General features: G+C 39.7%; 1 protein-coding gene across 1 annotated transcript; it reads right to left on the bottom strand.

Annotated features, from left to right (window-relative positions):
* Positions 1–316: 316 nt before the first annotated feature.
* Positions 317–21,283, bottom strand: snrpa1 (small nuclear ribonucleoprotein polypeptide A'). Its single transcript, XM_005465468.4, has 9 exons — positions 21,090–21,283; positions 18,820–18,967; positions 13,493–13,571; positions 13,038–13,084; positions 12,846–12,948; positions 10,761–10,840; positions 10,369–10,441; positions 979–1,072; positions 317–585 (listed from the first exon to the last, which is right to left on the bottom strand). The coding sequence occupies exons 1-9, from the start codon at positions 21,169–21,171 to the stop codon at positions 428–430; spliced, it is 864 nt and encodes a 287-aa protein (XP_005465525.1). The 5' UTR covers positions 21,172–21,283; the 3' UTR covers positions 317–427.
* Positions 21,284–22,769: the final 1,486 nt, after the last annotated feature.

Here is a 22,769-nt window from a genome sequence, read left to right as displayed (position 1 = left end):
ATTTTTAACAAATGTGCAAGAATTTGAAGCATACTTTTATTCTTCGCAATATCACTTTGTGTGTAAAATCTGGAAGTGGAAAAATGAATAACCAATTTTGGAAAAAAAAAAAAAAAAAGAAAACTGTAACACAACGAAATGTGGAACAAGTGGAGTGCTGTGAATACTTTCCGGATCTACTGTATGACACCAATAACAATGGTACTGGATATATAAGACACATAAACGAGCTTAAAGGTCTGTAAACATGGGGATTTGTTTTATGATTAAAAAACAAAACAAAACAAAAAAAAACCAAACAAAAAAACCAGTCCAATTAGAAGCAGTAGAAGGAATCAATTTAATGCAAGTCATTTTATAAAATAAAAACAGCCATGGTAAATATATATCCAACACAAGAACTCTAAGAAAAAGGTTTTCAACAAACTCAGGATCCATTAACATGTGACCCCATCTCCATATTTTTATCATCCTCTACTTGATCCATCTTCATGATTTCCTCTCCAGAAGTGCCACCCATGTGCGCCTCAGTTTGTGCAGGGCCAACCTCTTCCTCTTCTTCCTCCTCTTCCATCACAACTGAACCTGATTTTGAATGAACATATCCATTCATACATATAATTCACAAATACAATGAGGTTATAAACTTAAATCAAACCTCATGAACGCAAAAAAGCGGGTATTACCTTACTTTCTTTTTTTAAATAAACATTTTAAACAACATTTGTCTTTTGTTTTTTTCAAGAGAACACAGACTGAGAACACAAACTATTAAAAAACAATAGTTTGTTAAACAATAGTTTAATAAGTCTACGAAACACAAAAGATGGCTATACTTTGTAGACATAATGCTACTTAGCAGAATTAATTTTGGGGTCTGGTGTTTTTCCCATTATAAACCAGTTGTGTGAGTGGCTTCCAATAACACTGCCCGAATGCAAGAATTGAATTCTCAAATACGTTTTAGTTTGTACTGACCTTGTTTGAGATCACGACCAGGAATCTGACCAGCCTGGAGCATCCCTTTCAATCTCTCTACCTCTGCCAATGACGAAGCATTAGCAATGGCATTCTGAAATTCAAGCAAAGATGGAACACTTAGCTACTATACTCCGAAAGCATTCTATTACCAGTAGCCCTTTTACATTTTGAAGAATGGCACAAAAAAAGCCTTGTTCACCAAATTTATTTTAGTACATCATTTTTTTTTTTTTTTTTTTTTTTTTTTTTTTGTTTAGATCTTTACTTTGCAGTTTTCTTATTTTAAAGAAAAAGAATGTTTAAAATACTTCTACCACTGCCCCATTCAGTTAGGAAAAGGAAGAAAATACTACAAGATGGTATTTGCCTCCACCCCCTTTACTAAATCCAGACTGTTGAACACTGAAACTATTTCTAAACAGCTGCTCTACCCACTTCAAAGTGAGTGATATGCATGCAAACAGTCAGATGCATACCATCCACCCATCCTCTTCCACTTATCCCTATCTGAGGGGGGGGGCCCAGCTACTATAGGGCAAGAAGCGGGGTACACACTGGACAGCAGGTAAATGTGATTTCTTGCTGGTATACAGACACCCAGGTAAATGTGATTTCTTGCTGGTATACAGACACCCTTCCATAAAGTGGAATTACAGTGCATTACAATATAAATAATGCAGCATTTACATTCCTAGTCATGCTGCAACAAAATCAGTGACGACAAAATTACAACACAACAACAAAAAAACAAACAAACAAACAAACAAACAAACAAAAAAAGCCCAGCAGCGGCCTGACTTCCTGAGACAACTGAAGAAGGTGCGCCTCCCCAAACCCATCCTTAACACCTTCTACAGAGGCACCACAGAGAGCTGCATCACAGTCTGGTATGTAAACTGCCACACGTCTGACCACAGAGCACGCCAGAGGATTGTGTGGAGCGCTGAGCGCATTATTAGCAGCTCTCTACCTCTCTTTCTCCCAAGCAGTCCGGCTCCTGAACACCATGCTGCCCTCCTCCACACACTTCTTGGACTACATAAGACTTCCCTCTCACTTCCAATACTTGCACTATTCCGTATTGCACCATTCCACTCTGTATGTGCACTATTGTATTATCGCCCCCCTGGTAGTATTGTATACATTTATTCTTATTCTTTTCTATTCAAATACAATGGTATCCATCTATAGAGATTCTCTAACGGTTTAGGTCTCTCCTCTCTGATAGAAGTTTCAGGGCTCACAAAATTTCAAAATCTCTGGTAGCCCTTCGGGCAGGCACTCTTCAGTTTTTGGTAGCCCAAAATAAATTTAAGTAGCCCGAATAAAAAAGAGAGGAATTTTTTAATGTTTTGTTTCCTTTACAATATTATACATTAAAGTATAATATTGTAACGGAAACAAAAATTAATCAGAAAATTGTTAAAATACAAATCACAACAACTGTATAAAAATTACAATCATCAACTCAAATACTTGTTTCTAATTGAACAGAAATTTCTATGAACTTGTAAGAACTGTGTAGAACATGAATCAGTCTGTGTCAGATCCTGAATCTGATATTTCCACTGAAGTCAAGGGTAAGAGGTAAGTGGAACCAAGATCTAGGCCATTTGCTTTTTGAAGTTTGCAAAGACTGCTAAATTTTGACAATGGTAGTTCACTCTTTGCAACATAGTGCGCTTTTGAAAGATTTTTCAGGACTTCTTCTTGTGCTTGGTTTATTTTTAGTATGTTTTTTGCAATTGCTGTTTGTTCTGGGAAAGATATTGCAGACTGGGCAATAATGCATTTCTTGCATTTCTCATGGGTTCTGACGGGGTCTTTCTTAAAATTACTGGTCCCAGTAACAAAGGCGCTTGGCGACTCCGATATCGAGGGAAACTCACAACACACCTGGCAGAACATCATGTTATTTATCTTGTCATATTCCAGCCATATAAATTCTTTTGTCCATGAAACCAAAAGAGCTGAGCTTTCGTTTTGCCTCAGTCTGATTTGTCATAACTTTTCCGTTTTGTGGTAGGCTTTTCATTGGCTGTCCCTTCTTCACCCTGACCTGTCTTATTTGGCTCAGCAGAACTAAAATACCTGCGTAAATCCTGCTGCTTTTACACACGTACTTACATAACGGTCAGTGATTCTCTGCGCAATCAACCTCTCACATGTTTAAGCTTGCTGTGGGAGATTTCACTTGTCACGTTTGAACAGTAAGCTAATGAGTGATAAGACGATGTCAGAGGAATTGGTGCGCAATTAATCGTCACTCACCAATCAGTGCGGCCGCTCTCTACACACCGTTCGCACGATCGCAAAGTGAAAGCAAAAAACAAGCACAAATTCAAACTAGTAAACTAGTTAACGTAAACTTCTTCACAAATAAAATTTTTATCATTAGAGAAAAAAAAATTACCAATAATCATCCCACAGATGTAATATTATCTACAGCTACTTTTAGTACCATCGATGTTAAGTTAGACTCTCTCCAATTGATCTTTCTGAGGTAACTTCAATGATTAATTCCTCCAAACCATCAACGTGTCTTTTAGACCCCATTCCTACAAAACTGCTCAAAGAGGTCCTGCCATTAATTAATTCTTCAATCTTAAATATGATCAACCTATCTCTAATAATCAGCTATGTACCACAGGCCTTCAAGGTGGCTGTAGTTAAACCTTTACTTAAAAAGCCATCTCTAGACCCAGCTGTCTTAGCTAATTATAGGCCAATCTCCAACCTTCCTTTCATATCAAAAATCCTTGAAAGAGTAGTTGTCAAACAGCTAACAGATCATCTGCAGAGGAATGGCTTATTTGAAGCGTTTCAGTCAGGTTTCAGAGCTCATCACAGCACAGAAACAGCTTTAGTGAAGGTTACAAATGATCTTCTTATGGCCTCTGACAGTGGACTCATCTCTGTGCTTGTCCTGCTAGACCTCAGTGCTGCGTTCGATACTGTTGACCATAATATCTTATTAGAGCGATTAGAACATGCTGTAGGTATTAAAGGTACTGCGCTGCAGTGGTTTGTATCATATCTATCTAATAGACTCCAATTTGTACATGTAAATGGAGAGTCCTCTTCACCCACTAAGGTCAATTATGGAGTTCCACAGGGTTCAGTGCTAGGACCAATTCTATTTACATTATACATGCTTCCCTTAGGCAGCATCATTAGAAGACATAGCATAAATTTTCACTGCTATGCAGATGACACGCAGCTCTATCTATCCATGAAGCCAGGTAACACACACCAATTAGTTAAACTGCAGGAATGTCTTAAAGACATAAAGACCTGGATGGCCGCTAACTTTCTGCTTCTTAATTCAGATAAAACTGAGGTTATTGTACTCGGCCCTAAAAATCTTAGAAATATGGTATCTAACCAGATTCTTACTCTGGATGGCATTACCTTGGCCTCCAGTAATGCTGTGAGGAACCTTGGAGTCATTTTTGACCAGGATATATCCTTCAACGCACATATTAAACATATGTAAGACTGCTTTCTTCCATTTGCGCAACATCTCTAAAGTTAGAAATATCCTGTCTCAGAGTGACACTGAAAAACTAGTTCATGCATTCATTACTTCCAGGCTGGACTACTGTAATTCTTTATTATCAGGATGTCCTAAAAACTCGCTGAAAAGTCTTCAGCTAATCCAAAATGCTGCAGCAAGAGTACTGACAGGCACTAGAAAGAGAGAGCATATTTCTCCTGTTTTGGCTTGCCTTCATTGGCTTCCTGTTAAATCCAGAATTGAATTCAAAATCCTGCTCCTCACATACAAGGTCTTAAATAATCAGGCCCCATCTTATCTTAATGACCTTGTAGTACCATATCACCCTATTAGAGCACTTCGCTCTCGCTCTGCAGGCCTACTTGCTGTTCCTAGAGTATTTAAAAGTAGAATGGAAGGGAGAGCCTTCAGTTTTCAGGCCCCTCTTCTGTGGAACCAGCTTCCAGTTTGGATTCGGGAGACAGACACTAGAGCAGGGCAATATGACCAAAAATATTTATCACGATATACATTTGAAAATTTGCGATAACGATATAACTGACGATATGATTGACACTAGATAAAATACTTTACAACTCCACAACTTTATTAGTGCAAAAAACCCCATCAATGTATTTTCACTTAAACAAGCAGCTGTTTTTTATGTGCATCAAAGTTATATAAAAATGTAACAGTGCAAATTCCTTGCTGACAGTTTAACCAAAAGGCATTTCCAGTGGAAATTGGCCGACATATCCTCAGCATAACCATGTATAATATCCACAAAACTTAAAAAGAGGTTATACACACACAATGCAATAATATTATGTTGAAGCACAGTATGTATCACTCCGCGAGGCGCCTGCCTACGATAGCTGTAATGCTCCAACAATCCATCAAGCAGTGCGGGTTCGTAGCTTAGCAAAGTTGTACTAAAACATTTGACAGATTTTCGAGCGCCGTGTACCACATAAAATCGTTTAGAGGTCAGTAAACACAACCAGAATTCATACATAAAGGCACACGGGATTATAAGGGGCACTGTCGATTTTCAGAAAAATCAAAGGATTGATTTTAAGTGTCCCGTATTTTCCAAACAACACGGTAATAACGACGGCCCGCTAGCATGCTCTACCAAAAATAGTGCTTTGTTGTCTATCTGATGGACGAAAGCTAAACCAGTTCCACACCACTGAAGTTGCAGCATTTTTACAAACCAATTCTGGTTCATCCGTTTCATTTAACGATCCACTTTCGCTCTTCTCATTCTGCGTCGCCGCCATGTGTGTATGTAAACATAGGCACTGCACATACGCGTTTTACCCATATTCTATCGCGATATTTCATCTTCCTATCGTTGCCCAAAATTACACCGGTATTACCGTGAATGGTATGATATAGCCCAGCCCTAACAGACACTAGCTCTACTTTCAAGATTAGGCTTAAAACTTTCCTTTTTGCTAAAGCATATAGTTAGGGCTGGACCAGGTGACCCTGAATCCTCCCTTAGTTATGCTGCAATAGACGTAGGCTGCCGGGGATTCCCATGATGCATTGAGTTTTTCCTTTCCAGTCACCTTTCTCGCTCACTATGTGTTAATAGACCTCTCTGCTTCGAATCATATCTGTTATTAATCTCTGTCTCTCTTCCACAGCATGTCTTTATCCTGTTTTCCTTCTCTCACCCCAACCGGTCGCAGCAGATGGCCCCGCCCCTCCCTGAGCCTGGTTCTGCCGGAGGTTTCTTCCTGTTAAAAGGGAGTTTTTCCTTCCCACTGTCGCCAAAGTGCTTGCTCATAGGGGGTCATATGATTGTTGGGCTTTTCTCTGTATGTATTATTGTGCGATCTCCTGTACAATATAAAGCGCCTTGAGGCGACTTCTGTTGTGATTTGGCGCTATATAAATAAAGTTGAATTGAATTGAATTGTTTCTACCTGCTGCCACTGGGCACAATTTTCCAGAAACATAATATTTCTCTCATTTACTTTCCACTAGGGGTGGGCGGTATAAACGGTATACGGTAGAAACGATATAAATTTGGCCAACGGTAGAGATTTTGACTATATCGCTCTACCGCCATAGCGCATGTTGATGGTGTCATCAAGCTGTGGTTCAAAGCATCGCATCATCTGCAAATTATGCCGGGCGACAGTAATAGCAAAGAGACAAAACACGTTTTGGAATATGTGGAAAGCCAACAACTGCGCTTCCTCCACTTTCATACCATTGAATTATTAATGTTGAATTAGGGCTGCTCGATTATGGCAAAAATGATAATCACAATTATTTTCACTGAAATTGAGATCTCGATTATTTGACGATATTTATTTAACAATAACAATGTATTGAATAATGGCTTTAAAGATTGTCAAAAAATAATATAAAATAGTGTGCAAATACTGATTACAGTGCAAATGTTTGCAATATAAAAAATAAATGAAAAATGTAAACATCTATGTTTAGTGAACTTCAAAATACTGCACAATATTTGATCCACGTCTGACTCCGCGAACCCATAATGTTTCCACCAATGTTCCCTCAAATATTTCATGTGTCTGAGCGAACACACAAACTCCCTGAGCGTCCCTTGGACCACTGTGAGCGACATCAGACGTGTGCACTGTGGTCACGCCAGCATCTAATCCATCCAAGTTACATGGTTTATTAAAATAATCAAATTACAGCATTTACATTTATGTTAGACTACTTTTAATTAACTGCTTTAGCCCACTTACAATGAAAATTTAAAAAATTCTGTTCATGACCTGTGTAGTATGTTAACACTATTGGAAGTAAAAATAACTTGTACTCCAATTTTGAAAACACAACTTTCTTTCTTTTTTTCTTTTTTTTCCCATAAAGCTCTGACTTGTATTATGAGCTGGGAGAGTCCTATAACTCTGTCTGCAAAATACAGTATATAATGACCAATGTTGGGCAATTAATTATATAGTTACTACTTCAAAAAAGTAACTCAGTTTGGCAAACAACAAAGTTTTTTGCAGCTATTTTTTTTTTTTTTTTTTTTTTTTTTTTTTTTTAAATGCAGCCAAGGCGTTTTTTTAAATAAATGGTAAATGGCCTGTATTTATATAGCGCTTTACTAGTCCCTAAGGACCCCAAAGCGCTTTACACATCCAGTCATCCACCCATTCACACACACACTGGTGATGGCAAGCTACGTTGTAGTCACAGCCACCCTGGGGCGCACTGCCGGACACTGGCGCCACCGGGCCCTCTGACCACCACCAGGAGGCAACGGGTGAAGTGTCTTGCCCAAGGACACAACGACCAAGACTGTCCAGGCCGGGGCTCGAACCGGCAACCTTCCGATTACAAGACGAACTCCCAACTCTTGAGCCACGATCGCCCCAAATAAACATTTCAAACTATTTACAGAACAATCAGCTGTTCTGCATCAAATCTGATGCCACACAAATTATTTGTGCCACTCCAAAAAATAATTTCTGTCCACTATGAGATAAAGGAGAACAACAGCCTGACACCTGCAGGCCTGACAACAGGAGATGTATCACTCCTGTAACACCTGTAACATTCAGCAGTCGCCTCATTGTTCTGACACACACAACAAAACTATTGACTACACTACACACTAACTACACAAGATTTGCGCTAAACATCTCAAATCTCTCACATCTCAGAACACCGCCGTCACTCCTAAAACTTCCCCCCCATTTCTTAACAACTAGATGCCACGTTGCCATATCATTTTTTGATTGGTCGACACGGTACTTTTTTCGACCAATAGGAAAGGGTGTGGGGGTTTTTGGTTTTGTTTTTGCTCACAGGCGGAGTGTGCTTTCAAGCGTTTTCCTTATAAAACGCTGTTTTTACCGTTTCTTCCCGCAGTAAATATAAATAACGATAGTATTCAGGAAGAAAACCAAACATTGCATATATTTTTATCATAATTCTGGTTTTACGTGGCCTATCAACACAATTTAAAAACACTTTTTCCGTCAATTGTTCCGTCTGTCCTGCTCACATCTCCAATGGTTGTACACGTTGTCATTAATGTGGCTTCACTGCACATCAGCCACGCTGCTTTGCTAGCTAAAACACCGGTGTCGGCGCATAAGGACGCTGTCATAGCCTGTCAGCGACGTTGATTGTCTGCGTATATACGAATGTGAATCGCATTATTGGCTGGACTATAGGATAAGGTGGCATCGTTCTAATCCCATACAGGAGCAGCCAGTCACTTACTGACTAACACTGCAAAACAGAATTGTTAAAGTTTTAATTTTAATTTCAATTCAGGTTAGATTTTTTTTGTGCGCAATGCAGATTTCCTGTGCGCAGAGACCGTGCCAGCAGTGCGCAATTGCGCACGTGCGCAGCTTAAAGGGAACATTGGTTTCCACACCACTGAAGTCGTTTTACCTCTCTTTTCAACCAACGGCATTCTTTCTTCAGCAGCCATTATCCTCTCCTCTCCAAATAACTTCTGCTTAGCTTTCCGAGCTTCCCTCGGATCCTCTTGTGAAGCGTGTTCGAAACGCAGAGAGGTGCGCTCGATTTGCCACACGGAGCAGCGCGAGAGTAAAGCACGAGGGAGGTGCTAATAATCGGCTCCGTCATTTTTAATGATCGTTGAAAACCCAGATCGTAATTGAGATTAAAATTCGATTAATTGAGCAGCCCTATGTTGAATTTTCTCACAGCTGCTCTATTCCCATGTTGTTGCAGTATATTAATGACTAACCTGGTATTGTGGATGGATTATCTCAGTTGTTCTCCTGACTGAAGGTTGGTCCATTTACAGCATCCAGCCATGCGATTGCATTTGTCTCTAACCATCGAAACCCTCCCGTTATTTTTAATCGAGTGGAACAAACAGTTAGCGTTCATCCTCTAGCGTCACTGTTTATGTTATGCTAACCTAGCTGTGTTGCTAGCAATCACGCAGCATATCATTATATACCAGCTATCCCAACTTCAGTAACCCTACAAATGTCACTGCTGTTTAGTTTTCTGTCTTCATTTATGTTGGAAGTGATAGCAGAGCTGTATGTTTTAAATTTTTCAGAAATCTCTCAGTCAGAACATGCTATATCATGTTTAGGTGGAAACTAGCGATTGATTGTTACACCTGATGAAGCAAAAATGCTAATCATTTTATTAAAGATTAAAGAGTTTAGACAGTTTTTAACTCTCAGTGATGCTGCAGTGTTCGTTTGACTTATGACCTGCAGTGGACGGACTTTAGGACCCAGATTACTCCGCGAGGCTCCTGACTACGGTAGCCGTAATGCTCCGACAATCCATCAAGCGGTGCAGCTTCGTAGCTTGCCAAAGTCGTACTAAAACATTTGACAGATTTTTGAGCGCTGTGTACCACATAAAATCGGTTTGAGGTCAGTAAGCACAACCAGAATTCATACATAGGGTGCACCGGATTATAATGAACACTGTCAATTTTTGAGAAAATTAAATGATTTTAAGTTTGCCTTATAATGTGGAACATACTGTATACTGTACAGAAGAAAATAATATATCGCGATATATATCGTTACCGAACATGCTTCAAATTATTCCGCGATATGGATTTTTGGCCATATCGCCCAGCCCTACTTTCCACTGAGACATACTGGTGCACGCTCTGTCCAGCCTTTCCTTTACTGCCTTATTGACATCAGGAGATGGATGACATTCGATTGAATTTTAATGAGAGCAAGACAGATGTCATGTCATTTAGACAGGATGCTAACAGCATCCCATGACTCGACCTCTCTTCTCTGGCCCCATAGGAGAAACTGATGATCACTAATTTAGGAGTAAAAGTGGACCCTTCTCTAAAGTTTGATTCTCATGTGAACACAGTGAACACTGCTTTTTTACAATTCAGGTGACTGTAAAAACTGAACCTTGATGGCTTCCACATCAGCTTGAGAGGGCCCCATCCTCTTCTCCAGCTGTACTGCCACTCCAGGAGTAAATCTGAAAGGAACACACTACATTGAGACCAAATAAACTGATACAGCAGTCCTTTTAAACACTGTGGTGATGTTTCTGACAGATGGCTTTTTTGTGCAGATCCTACGTTTTCACATGGTTTCCCTTTACTGGAAATAATCACTTGCAGGGATGTTTCAATATAGAACAAAAGATGTTCACACTTTAATGCACACCAATAGTGTGCTATTGGTGTGCATTCCTTATTTCTATGTGCAGTGCTTATTTTTATGCAATACTGAATCCATTTTTTCAGCTAGGATCCAGTGATGGTGAGGACGTGCTGTCAAGGTACTCATCTTACGTTTTTGTTCGCCTGGCAATATCCTTTGCAAGTTGAGCACCCAGTTTGCCTTTGAACATTTTCTCTGCTTCCTGGCGTTCCTACAGCAACATCACACAATGAAAGTCAAAACCTTTGTTGCTCACAAACAAAGCTTTAATGCAAGTGCAGCAAAACAAGGCATGTTGAACATCAAGGTAGAAATGTTAACTGTACTGTGCAGGTTCAGTAGATACTGTAAAGCGGGTTTCTGCAGGTCAAGTTTAGGAAAGACTAATATAATTTGTGGGATTTTTTTCTACAAAAGAAAGGCAAATTTCATGATTATAAGTTACTTTAAAAAAAAAAAAAAAACTATTTAGTATTTACAGTTCATAAAGCCAAAATATATTTACAACCTATTACTACTTTTGTGAATAAAAAGGTTTTAAAATACCTCTAATAATTTATAAGTTAATTATGGTAGAAGATGAGCATTATCTAAAGTTCATGTAACTTTTCCTAAAGTGTGGAGTTAGTTATTCTGAAATTTAAAAAACAAAAAACAAAAACAAAAGCTGAGCGCTCACAGGGAAAGACTGAACCAGTCACTGCGAGGTCATTCCATCACAAATTTTCTGATTTGCCTAAAAATCTTATGTTCAAAAGTTTGGACACACAGATGATTGTTGTGTAATTTTAAAGTATTTGATATATAAAGCTAAAGTACATTTTAAAAAGAGAGTTGGTTGTTTTTGTAGATATTTAACAGAAAAATGGATATTCTGCTTGGAAGAATATATAAAATAGTACGTAACTGAATCTCACACAAACTGAACACTCTCATAAACTTATAATGAATCTATTAAAAATACACAGGGGCGGCTTTGTAATTATCTGTAAAGTGCCATGTTCCCTTGCCATATTTGAATACAGAACAGTTACGCTCTCGTGGACCAAACACGCTCAAGCATGTCTTTATATTGTACAGTAATATTAGAACAGGAAGGGGCCATGCCCACACTGTTCCCACAAAGTTGGGAGCATGAAGTTGTCCAAAATGTCTTGGTATACTGAAGCGTTAAGGTTTCTTTTCCCTGGAACTAATGGGCTGTGCCCAACTTGGGAAAAACAACCCCACACCATAATGTTCAAACTTTACGCAGTGCAGTCAGAAATGTACCATTCTTGTTGCAACTGCCAAACCCAGAGGCTTCCATCCGATTGCCAGACAGAAGCTTCCATCCAGTGAAGAGACCACTGCATCGGATGCTTTGGTAAAGTAAGGCTTGGATGGAGGTAGTTGGCCATGCAAACCCATTCTGTGAAGCTCTCTACTGCACAGTTGTTGAGATACATAAAATTTGTAGTCACTGACTTTACAGAAGGTAGCCTACCTCCACGCCTATTTTTTTTTTATTTTATTTTATTTTTTATTGTTTTTATTTGTGGCCGAGTTGCTGTTCTTCCCAATCACTTACACTTTATTATACCACTAACAGTTGATTCTGGAACATTTAGTAAGAAGGAAATTTCACAATCGAACGTTTTGCACAGGAGCCACCCTATCATCACTTTACACACTGTAATTCACCAAGCTCCTGAGAACGACCAATTCGTCATGTCATCCTTATCCTAAAAAAAAAAAAAAAAAAAAAAAAAAATCAGCTACAAGAACCTCCTCCCCTCCCTCCTAAGCCTCTTTTCCACTAGTACCAACTCGCTACCAACCATCTTGCCCCAACTCTAGTCAGTTTCGGCCATTTTCAATTACAACTTGGTACCACCTCATGTGGGTGGGGTCGTTTTAGCAATGCATTGTGTTGTGATTTTTGTAAAGGAATCATTTTCATGACTCATGGAGAGATGCCATTGACTGGACAATCGGTAGCATGCAATCTGTTCATATCACATTTTCGCATCAACTCAGGTCAGAACCCCAGAGCAGGGACTAAAAGAGGTACCTGCAGAAACCCATTGTAAAGTCCATAAAGTTATTCTAATTACCTTCTTATATAAATTGCAGGCATGGTGTTAGTCATGGCTGCAAACACTGTACAGTTCCATTGAGGACACTATTGCACATTAATTATGTTTAACTGAGATTTTTAACTTGTCATGACTTACCTTGAGCTTTACCTTCTGAAAGTCTAGTACTCTGATCTGTGGGATTTTGTTGATGACATAGAGCCTGTAATGCTTCTTGTTTGTCACTGGATTTCTCAACAAGCTGGAATTTCAGTAATTGTTAAAACATATATGAAAGACTTGTGGTGAAGAACACAGTTCAATAATCAGAATTTGTTTGTTTATTCAGACCTGAGAAGGGTCAATGTCTTCACTGAGGCCAGTGGGTCCAGATCACCCTGCAGGAGAAGGACCAAAACCAAGACAAACAACAATGTTAAAAAATAGAGGCTAATCTTCCAAAGAGATTAATGGTAAATGGCCTGTATTTAATGGGACATTACCATCTGTAAAGTTAATTTGTCCAGCTAAATATACTAAAATAATACATTAAAATAAAAATGCAATTCATATAAACATTATTCAATTATTTAGCTCATCTTCCTCAGTTTTGTTTTGTTTTTTGACAATGGCAGAAATGTATATAGTTAAATCTGTTCAAGGCTTCAATTTGTGTGCAATTCATCTAAATGATCCTCTTGTTAGTTAAAGAAAGCCACTACAACAATTTTCAAAGACAAGAATTCTGAGAGAGCAGATGTAAAGAACTCCCATTCCCATTGTTCCTGTTAATGAAATGCACTCACCAGCTCCTGAATGTTGTTGCTTGTGAGGATCAGCTCTGTGAGACTGGGCAGAGATTGCTCCAAGTTCTCACCTATCCGACTAGAAGGAACATGTCATAAGGTTACCAGGACACCAATGTTAGCAAAGGCAGCTTTTGTGTTTCCCCATGAAAGTTAAATACCAAAGACTTTGGACATTTATGTCAAGAATTTCTACACTTCTTACAGCTTCAGCAGATAGAACAGAGTTAAGAGAATGGCATACTGCATTTATACACTACTACTTTTAAACTTTGGATTTGGTATATTTACACAGGCACATATATTCACATGTCTGTATATATCTTAATACCACTGGGATCACTTTGGACTTTGCTCCACTTGCTCATTCAGCCCTTGGTACTTCTCGATTATCTCGTGGTCCTTCTTCCTGATGTTGCCGGGCAGCTGCTCACCAGGCAACCAAACACCTTTGGTTGAGTTTCCCTTGGAGACTCAGATGTTCCAGTATACCATCCCAGCTACTTGCTTGTGCCTCTCAGTATATGCTGCCCCAGCTTGCATTTTGCATCCGGCTACCATCTGCTGGATAGCCTCTGGGGCACCTTTGCCTACTCTACAACTTGGATCCTATCTCTTCTGGGATAGCCTCTATGGATCTGGTGCTTTAGGACTGTTCATGTGCTATGATGATCAGAGCCTCTGTGCTGTCCTTCAAGCCAGCCTTTTTGTAGCCACTGGTAGCCACTTCCTCTGTCAGTGGTACATCCTATGCAAGGGCCAGGTTGTCCATGACGTTTGCTCCTTGTGTTCCTCATCCGTCTTCAGCTTAGGGCTGGGCAATATGGCCTAAAATCCATATCACGGTATAATTTGAAGCATGTGCGGTAACGATATATATCGCGATATATTCTTTTCTTCTGTATGAGGGGCCGTACAAGCCAAAATTCATTCTTTCACTCTCACACACATACATTCTTCTTTCACACACATATATTTTCACTCTCACATACATATATTTTCACTCTCACACACATACATTCTTCTTTCACACACATATATTTTCACTCTCACATACATATATTTTCACTCTCACACACATATATTCTTCTTTCACACACATATATTTTCACTCTCACATACATACATTTTCACTCTCACACACATACATTCTTCTTTCACACACATATATTTTCACTCTCACATACATATATTTTCACTCTCACACACATACATTCTTCTTTCACACACATATATTTTCACTCTCACACACATATATTTTCACTCTCACACACATACATTCTTCTTTCACACACATATATTTTCACTCTCACACACATATATTTTCACTCTCACACACATACATTCTTCTTTCACACACATATATATTTTCACTCTCACATACATACATTTTCACTCTCACATACATACATTTTCATTTATGCATTCCTACATTTTGCTCTCATTTACATGCATTCAATATGCATTTAATCTCACAAATAATATATGTATGTAAGAAGAGAATGCATACATGTCAGAAGAAAATATATGTATGTGAATGAAAGAGTATAGTGGAAACGGAAGGAGTTTAATGGAAACGGAAGGCTGGGTGTCTGTACCGCTGTGATTGGCTGAGAAGCACGCGCGGGTCACTTTCAAGTGTCTGACAGTATGGAGGGGGGAGAAGAAACTCGAGTTCTTCAGCAAGCTATCGGGGTGTTAAGAAATATTTTATCATCTCCTGAAACGGTCACATCGTTGTCCTCGTCACTTGATCGAGATGGGACGGGCTCAACTTTTTTTTTTACGTGCGCTCAAATTTTTTTTAGGTGCGCTCAGAATAGTGGGACAAAAATAAGGCCATAGGTAACAGGCATCTCCGAAAATGTTAGAGCACTTATGGAAATATGTGATGTCTTGATGAATCAAGCAGATATTTGAAGTTTACACAGCACCATTCTCGCATGAAAATATCTTAAAAGTTTATTTTGTGACCTATGGCGTTATTTTTGTGCCACAAAACCAGCCAATCACAGACTTGGATGCAAAAATATCTGATTGGCTGTTCTGGTCTCCAATCAGCTCGAAATGACGAAATGCAATATCTCAGAATCCATTTCGTCCAAAACTCAAACGAGGCAGTGGCAGAGAAGCACAGAGTGGCGGGGTTTGAAATATTACTCTTTCTGGGTTACTGTGGCGTTATTTTTGTGCCACTATTCTGAGCGCACGTAAAAAAAAAAGTTGAGCCCGTCCCATCTCGATCAAGTGACGAGGACAACGATGCGACCGTTTCAGGAGATGATAAAATATTTCTTAACACCCCGATAGCTTGCTGAAGAACTCGAGTTTCTTCTCCCCCCTCCATACTGTCAGACACTTGAAAGTGACCCGCGCGTGCTTCTCAGCCAATCACAGCGGTACAGACACCCAGCCTTCCGTTTCCATTAAACTCCTTCCGTTTCCACTATACTCTTTCATTCACATACATATATTTTCTTCTGACATGTATGCATTCTCTGCTTACATACATATATTATTTGTGAGATTAAATGCATATTGAATGCATGTAAATGAGAGCAAAATGTAGGAATGCATAAATGAAAATGTATGTATGTGAGAGTGAAAATATATGTATGTGAGAGTGAAAATATATGTATGTGAAAGAAGAATGTATGTGTGTGAGAGTGAAAATGTATGTATGTGAGAGTGAAAATATATGTGTGTGAAAGAAGAATGTATGTGTGTGAGAGTGAAAGAATGAAAATATATGTATGTGAGAGTGAAAATATATGTGTGTGAGAGAAGAATGTATGTGTGTGAGAGTGAAAGAATGAATTTTGGCTTGTACGGCCCCTCATACTTCTGTATAGCGTATTTTACACACTATAAGGCACACTTAAAATCCTTTAATTTTTTCAAAAATCGACAGTGCGCCTTATGTATGAATTCTGGTGGTGCTTACTGACCTTGAACTGATTTTATGTACAACGTAGCTTGCCATCACCAGTGTGTGAATGTGTGTGTGTGAATGGGTGAATGACTGGATATGTAAAGCGCTTTGGGGTCCTTAGGGACTAGAAAAGCGCTATATAAATACAGGCCATTTACCATTTATGTAGTACACAGCGCGCAGAAATCTGTCAAAAAAATGTTTTAGTACGACTTTGGTAAGCTACGAAGCCGCACTGCTTGATGGATTGCCATAGCATTACGGCTGCCATAGTCAGGAGCCTTGCGGAGTAATCTGGGTCCAAAACTCCATCTGCTTCAGGTCCCAAAGTCAAACGAACACTGTGGCATCACTGAGAGTTAAAAACTGTAAATTCTTTCATCTTTAATAAAATGATTAGCGTTGCTGCTTTATCAGGTGTAACAATTAAGTTTAACATCCAGGCATCCATGAAAACAGGATTTATTAAATTCAACTGAGTTGAATTTAATAAATCCGTACAGCTCTGCTATCCCTTCCAACATAAATGAAGACAGAAAACTAAACAGCAGTGACTTTTGTAGGGTTTCTGAAGTTGATTGGGCTAGCAAAACAGCTATGTTAGCATAACATTAGTACAGTGAAGCTGAAGGATGAACGCCAACGTTTTTCCACTCGATAAAAGTTAACGTGAGGGTTTCTGGTGGTTAGGGACAAATGCAATTGCATGGCTGGATGCTGTAAATGGACCAAACTTCAGTCAGGAGAACAACTGCGATAATCCATCCATAATACGAGGTTAGTCATTAATATACTGCAACAACATGGGAATAGAGCAGCTGTGAGAGAATTCAGCATTAATGAGTCAATGGTACGGAAGTGGATGAAGCGCAGTTTTCAGCTTTCCCCATATTCCAAAAGTGCTTCGTCTCTTTGCTATTACTGTCACCCAGCATAATTTGCAGCGGATTGTTTGGCTGACTGTTTGCAGCCGCTGCAATTTTTTCGACCAAAACAGGCGCAGCTTGATGACACCATCAACATGCGCTATCCGGTTGTTCAGTGATGACGTGACGAATCCTACTTCCGGGCCTAAAGTAGTCTGCGTTTAATATGGCTTTTGTGTTGTTAACATGTTTAATGTTTTGTATTTTCTTCTATTTAATCTCAAAAAGCTCCTAAAACAGTCAGTGATCACTGTTGACCTCCCTCGGCTTTTATTACCGCTAATCATTTATTTAAGCTCAGTTTTTAAAACCTTACGATGTAACTACAGCACAGCCCATGCAGCAGTATATGAATGACTAACCTCGTATTGTGGATGGATTATCTCACTTGTTCTCCTGGCTGAAGTTTAGTCCTTTTACAGCATCCTGCCATGCGATTACATTTGTTCCTGACCACCGAGAACACTCACGTTAACTTTTATCGAGTGGAAAAAAAGTTAGCTTGTTTATGTTATGCTAACATAGCTGTGTCGCTAGCGGTCACGTAGCACATCATTATATACCAGCTAGCCAAACTTCAGTAACCCTACAAACGTCACTGCTGTTTAGTTTTCTGTCTTCATTTATGTTGGAAGTTATAGCAGAGCTGTACGTTTGAATTTTTTTTCCAAAACCCCGCAGTCAGGACATGCTATATTGTATTTAGATAGAAGCTAGCGAGCTAACTTCTAACGCCGTTAAATGTCATAAATTCCATTTTCATGGATGCCTGGATGTTAAACTCAATTGTTACACCTGGTAGAGCAGAACACTGATCATTTTATTAAAGATGAAAGACTTTAGACAGTTTTTCAACTCTCAGTAATGCCACAGTGATCGTTTGATATATGGACCTGCAGCGGAGTTTAGGCCCAGACACGGCCAGTGACGTCAGACTGAACAACCGGATTGCGGTAGAGCGGTAGTCAAAATCTCTACCGTTGGCCAAATTTATATCGTTTCTACCATATACCGTTTTATACCGCCCACCCCTACTTCAGCTGATGAGGCAATGAGTCCAAATCCTTAGACCCATTGTCCATAGCTTTTCATACAACCACTGTTTTCTATCCAAGCGCAAAGATTCACACTCCAATAGACGCAACAGACACCATGGCCGAGTGCTATCCCAGGTATCTGGTTATGGTGTTCCATTTATGCCCTTGGATTACACAAGGAGCTTTGTTGTTTCGCCCTGGATAGTGGTTCTGACACTCAGTCTTCAGCCATCTTTCGGCAAGCATATGTTTGCAGAGTGCTGGATTTGAGATGTAATCCTTCATGCATGGTATGGAGTTTTGTCTTTATGTCAATATCTCCTCCTTTGAGCACCTTATAATACAACCAGGGTATCGGGTGAAGACAACAGTGGTTGCAGTGTTATTTTTTTCAATAACACACGTACACAGACACACACACCTCTAACTTACCAAATCCTGTTGTTGTTCATTAGCAAGGTTTTCAGTCTTTTAAGCAAAGGGAAGCCATCCAATTTTCTGACTTCATTATCAGAGAAATCTATAGTGTCAAACTGATCCAGAGTAGCTCCAAGATTTTCAAGCACTGGGATTTTATAACCTGGGCGAAAACAAAAAAATAAAATAATTAAAATACAGATAGCATCTTCCCTTTCTTTGCTACTATCTGACTACACATCTCTGTTCCAAATGACATTCTGATATCATTGTTGTAGATCAGTGAATTGATATCACTCTCACTCCTGGCACAGGAGTGAGAGTGATATCAATTCATCACAATTCACAGCTCGATGCTCTACCAGTAGCCGATCTTTTCCCCCCGTGGTGTTTCTGTCAGTTCCCTTCAGGGCCCTACTCGTGTTTTGAGCCTGCTCATCTTGCCTGCTATGATGCATGACAGGAGTTTCCATGCTAAGGCACAGTATTGGCCTATAACTGGCCAATAACCTTCTCCAAAGGGTGCATTAGCTCTCTCTCAGCATAGTATGAGTTCAGTCATTTGGGAGGGGCTCGAAGTAGAGCTGCTACTTCTGCACATCAAAAGGAGCCATTGAGCCTGTTGCCTCCTGGGTAAGGTGTTCTGGCTGGGCATGTCCTACTGGGAGGAGGCCCCAGGGTAGATCCAGGACATGGTGGCTTTCTTGGCTGGCCTGGAAATGCCTCAGTGTTTTCCCTGGATAAGCTAGAGGGAGCGATTTGCAAGAGAGAGGTCTGGGTTTAACTGCTTAGGCCCCGCGACCTGATTTCAGATACGCAGAAGAAAATAGCTGGATGAATTATTTTATTTTAGATTTTAACTTTTATTAAAATGGTTTCCATGAATTGTAGAATAATGGCCATTACTCACAATGCACAACACAAGGCACCACACTTCTCAGTCGCAATTTATTCGTTTTTTGGGTGTTAATTTGTCACATTTTAATAATACAGGAACATCTCTTGAAGTAACATGTTTTGTTTGTAATGTTATAATTGTGACATTGAACTGAGGGTAACTTGTTTTTCTAAAACAAACTAGACAAAATGTCAATGCCCTGTAATTGACAAATAACTATTTGATTTTATTAGATCAGGTTCATGGTTAAGGTGAAATTAAAGAGCTACTTTAACTGCTACTGCGCAGCAGGAATACTGCTGTTAAAAAGCATATGTAAAAAAATAAATAAAACAAGAAAAATATCCTGAAAGTATCTGACTGCTCATATAGCAATAGTACTAAAATACAATACACAACTTTTTAACTCATTATGGAATTATGCATATAATGCGATTAATAGCAGATTAAAAGTCATCCAGTTAAAATAATAATAATAATAATAATAATAATGGATTGCATTTATATAGCGCTTTTCGGGATCCCTCAAAGCGCTTTACAATACCACTATTCATTCACTCTCACATTCATACACCGGTGAAGGCAAGCTACAGTTGTAGCCACAGCTGCCCTGGGGCAGATTGACAGGAACCTTATCACGGCTCCTCACTAACACACACATAATGTGTGCAGATAACTATGTCAGCTCTGACAACAATCATCTACAATCATTTTGTATATCCAATTATTTTACCGTGGGTTTTCTCTTTCTATGAATGCAAACATTTGCTTGCCCTTAAGTGCTATCAGAATGCAGCTTGGTGATGATGTAACCTGAATTAACAGATTATTCAAATATAATCAAGAATGTTTTTAATAATGTATGTTTTTGTTTGTTATGATGGGATTTGTAGCCCATACTAGCTGACCACAATTACATTTTTTGGTGAGAAAACGCACAAATTTTATCTTCAGAGATATTTATGTTCAAACATATTCTCAGATTTCAATTCACCTAAAATACCCTGAAACCAAATTTATATTAAGTCTTCATAGTCTTCATATATGAAGACAAAATTTAATCGCAATTATTACAAACGTTTTAAAACATACAATTTTCAGGCAAATCTGAGTTGGCTGAGCAGAAAATGTTATGGGTTTTTATTTTCTCTAAGATTTCAGATGGAATGACTCAATTTACCCTTTTAATATACAGTACATTATGATGAAATCCGCCTTGTTGTGTCTAGACATAAGCCAGCATTATTTCTGCAGCAGTTCGTATGAAACTGAACACTATCCAGTTAAGTTTTTGAATGAGGCTCACGTTAAGGCCCGCGTAAAATGTGCGTAAGCTAATGAGCACAGGCCTTTCTATGTATGCTGTATTAAGGACAATTTAACTCACCTCTTAAATCCAACTCTCTGTCTCTCACGGGATTTGTATATTGAGCAGCCTGCTCAATAAGTTCCGCGGACAACTTCACCATCTCAACGAACAAAAAGGAACCTTATCACGTCTCCTAAATTCACAGCAAAGCGAGTGTACACCGCTACACCAAGCAGCCCGGAACAAAAGGTTTACATCTTTCCTATCACGTGGCGACAACGTTTGCTTTATTTTTTATAGCGCCTCCCGCGGAGGGAGGGTGGTGTTGCATGCACATTTCGTTTTTTGATCCTTCCACTTTGCTTAGGAATGGTCCTAACTGAGGGACGTGACCCGGTAGATTTTGCCTGTCGGGCATAATAGGATCTGTTTGTTCGTTTGTTTTAAGCACTTTACTAACAGTGACGGGTAGATGACGCCTCGTGGAGTGTGTGGCACAAGTGTGTCGACACTTGCCGTTTGACAATAAGATAAGATAAGATAAGATAAGATAACCTTTATTAGTCCCACACGTGGGAAATTTGTTTTGTCACAGCAGGAAGTGGACAGTGCAAAAGTTATGAAGCAAAAATTAGAATAAAATAAAATAAGAATAAATACAGTACACAACTGTACAGAATAGAATAAAATAAAATACTATATACAGTAGAATAAAATAGAATAAAATATACAATAAGATAAAAATAGAATACAAATGCTATATACAACTGAGTAAAAATACAACGATGCCAGAAAAGATTATTGCACATTAGTGTTATTGCACATGTGTGGATGTGTGTGTTTGATCAGTTAAAGTCTTTGTTGTGGAGTCTGACAGCAGTGGGGAGGAAAGACCTGCGAAATCTCTCCGTCCCACACCGTGGGTGCCGCAGTCTCCCACTGAAGGAGCTGCTCAGTGCTGTCACAGTCTCCTGCATGGGGTGGGAGATGTTGTCCAACAGGGATGACAGCTTAGCCGCCATTCTCCTGTCACTCACCACCTCCACTGGGTCCAGAGGGCATCCTAGAACAGAGCTGGCTCTTCGGATCAGCCTGTTCAGTCTCTTCCTGTCCCCAGCAGAGATGCTGCCACCCCAGCAGACCGCACCATAAAAGATGGCTGAGGCCACCACAGAGTCATAGAAGGTCTTCAGGAGTGGGCCCTCTACTCCAAACGACCTGAGTCTCCGCAGCAGATACAGTCTGCTCTGCCCTTTCCTGTAGAGGGCGTCTGAGTTATGAGTCCAGTCCAGTTTGCTGTTCAGATGAACACCAAGGTACCTGTAGCTGTCCACAGCCTCAATGTCCATACCTTGGATGTTCAGTGGTTGCAGTGGAGGATGTTTGTGCCTGCGGAAGTCTACCACCAGCTCCTTGGTTTTACTGGCATTGATCTGGAGGTAGTTCAGCTGGCACCAGTCCACAAAGTCCTGAGTCAGTCCTCTGTACTCCTTGTCGTCCCCATCAGTGATGAGGCCGACTATTGCAGAGTCATCAGAGAACTTCTGCAGTAGGCACTGGGTGGAGTTGTGGGAGAAGTCTGCAGTGTAGATGGTGAAGAGGAACGGAGCCAGAACCGTTCCCTGTGGGGCCCCCGTACTGCAGACGACCCTGTCCGACACACAGCCCTGAGTCCTCACATACTGTGGTCGGTCGGTGAGGTAGTCCAAAATCCAGGTAGTGAGGTGATGGTCCACTCCAGAGTTCTCCAGCTTGTCC

Source organism: Oreochromis niloticus, unplaced genomic scaffold (genome assembly GCF_001858045.2).
Source record: "Oreochromis niloticus isolate F11D_XX unplaced genomic scaffold, O_niloticus_UMD_NMBU tig00001974_pilon, whole genome shotgun sequence".
Lineage (NCBI taxonomy): Eukaryota > Metazoa > Chordata > Actinopteri > Cichliformes > Cichlidae > Oreochromis > Oreochromis niloticus.
Note: the sequence above shows the minus strand (reverse complement) of the source record. Positions and strands in the feature narration are given on the sequence as shown.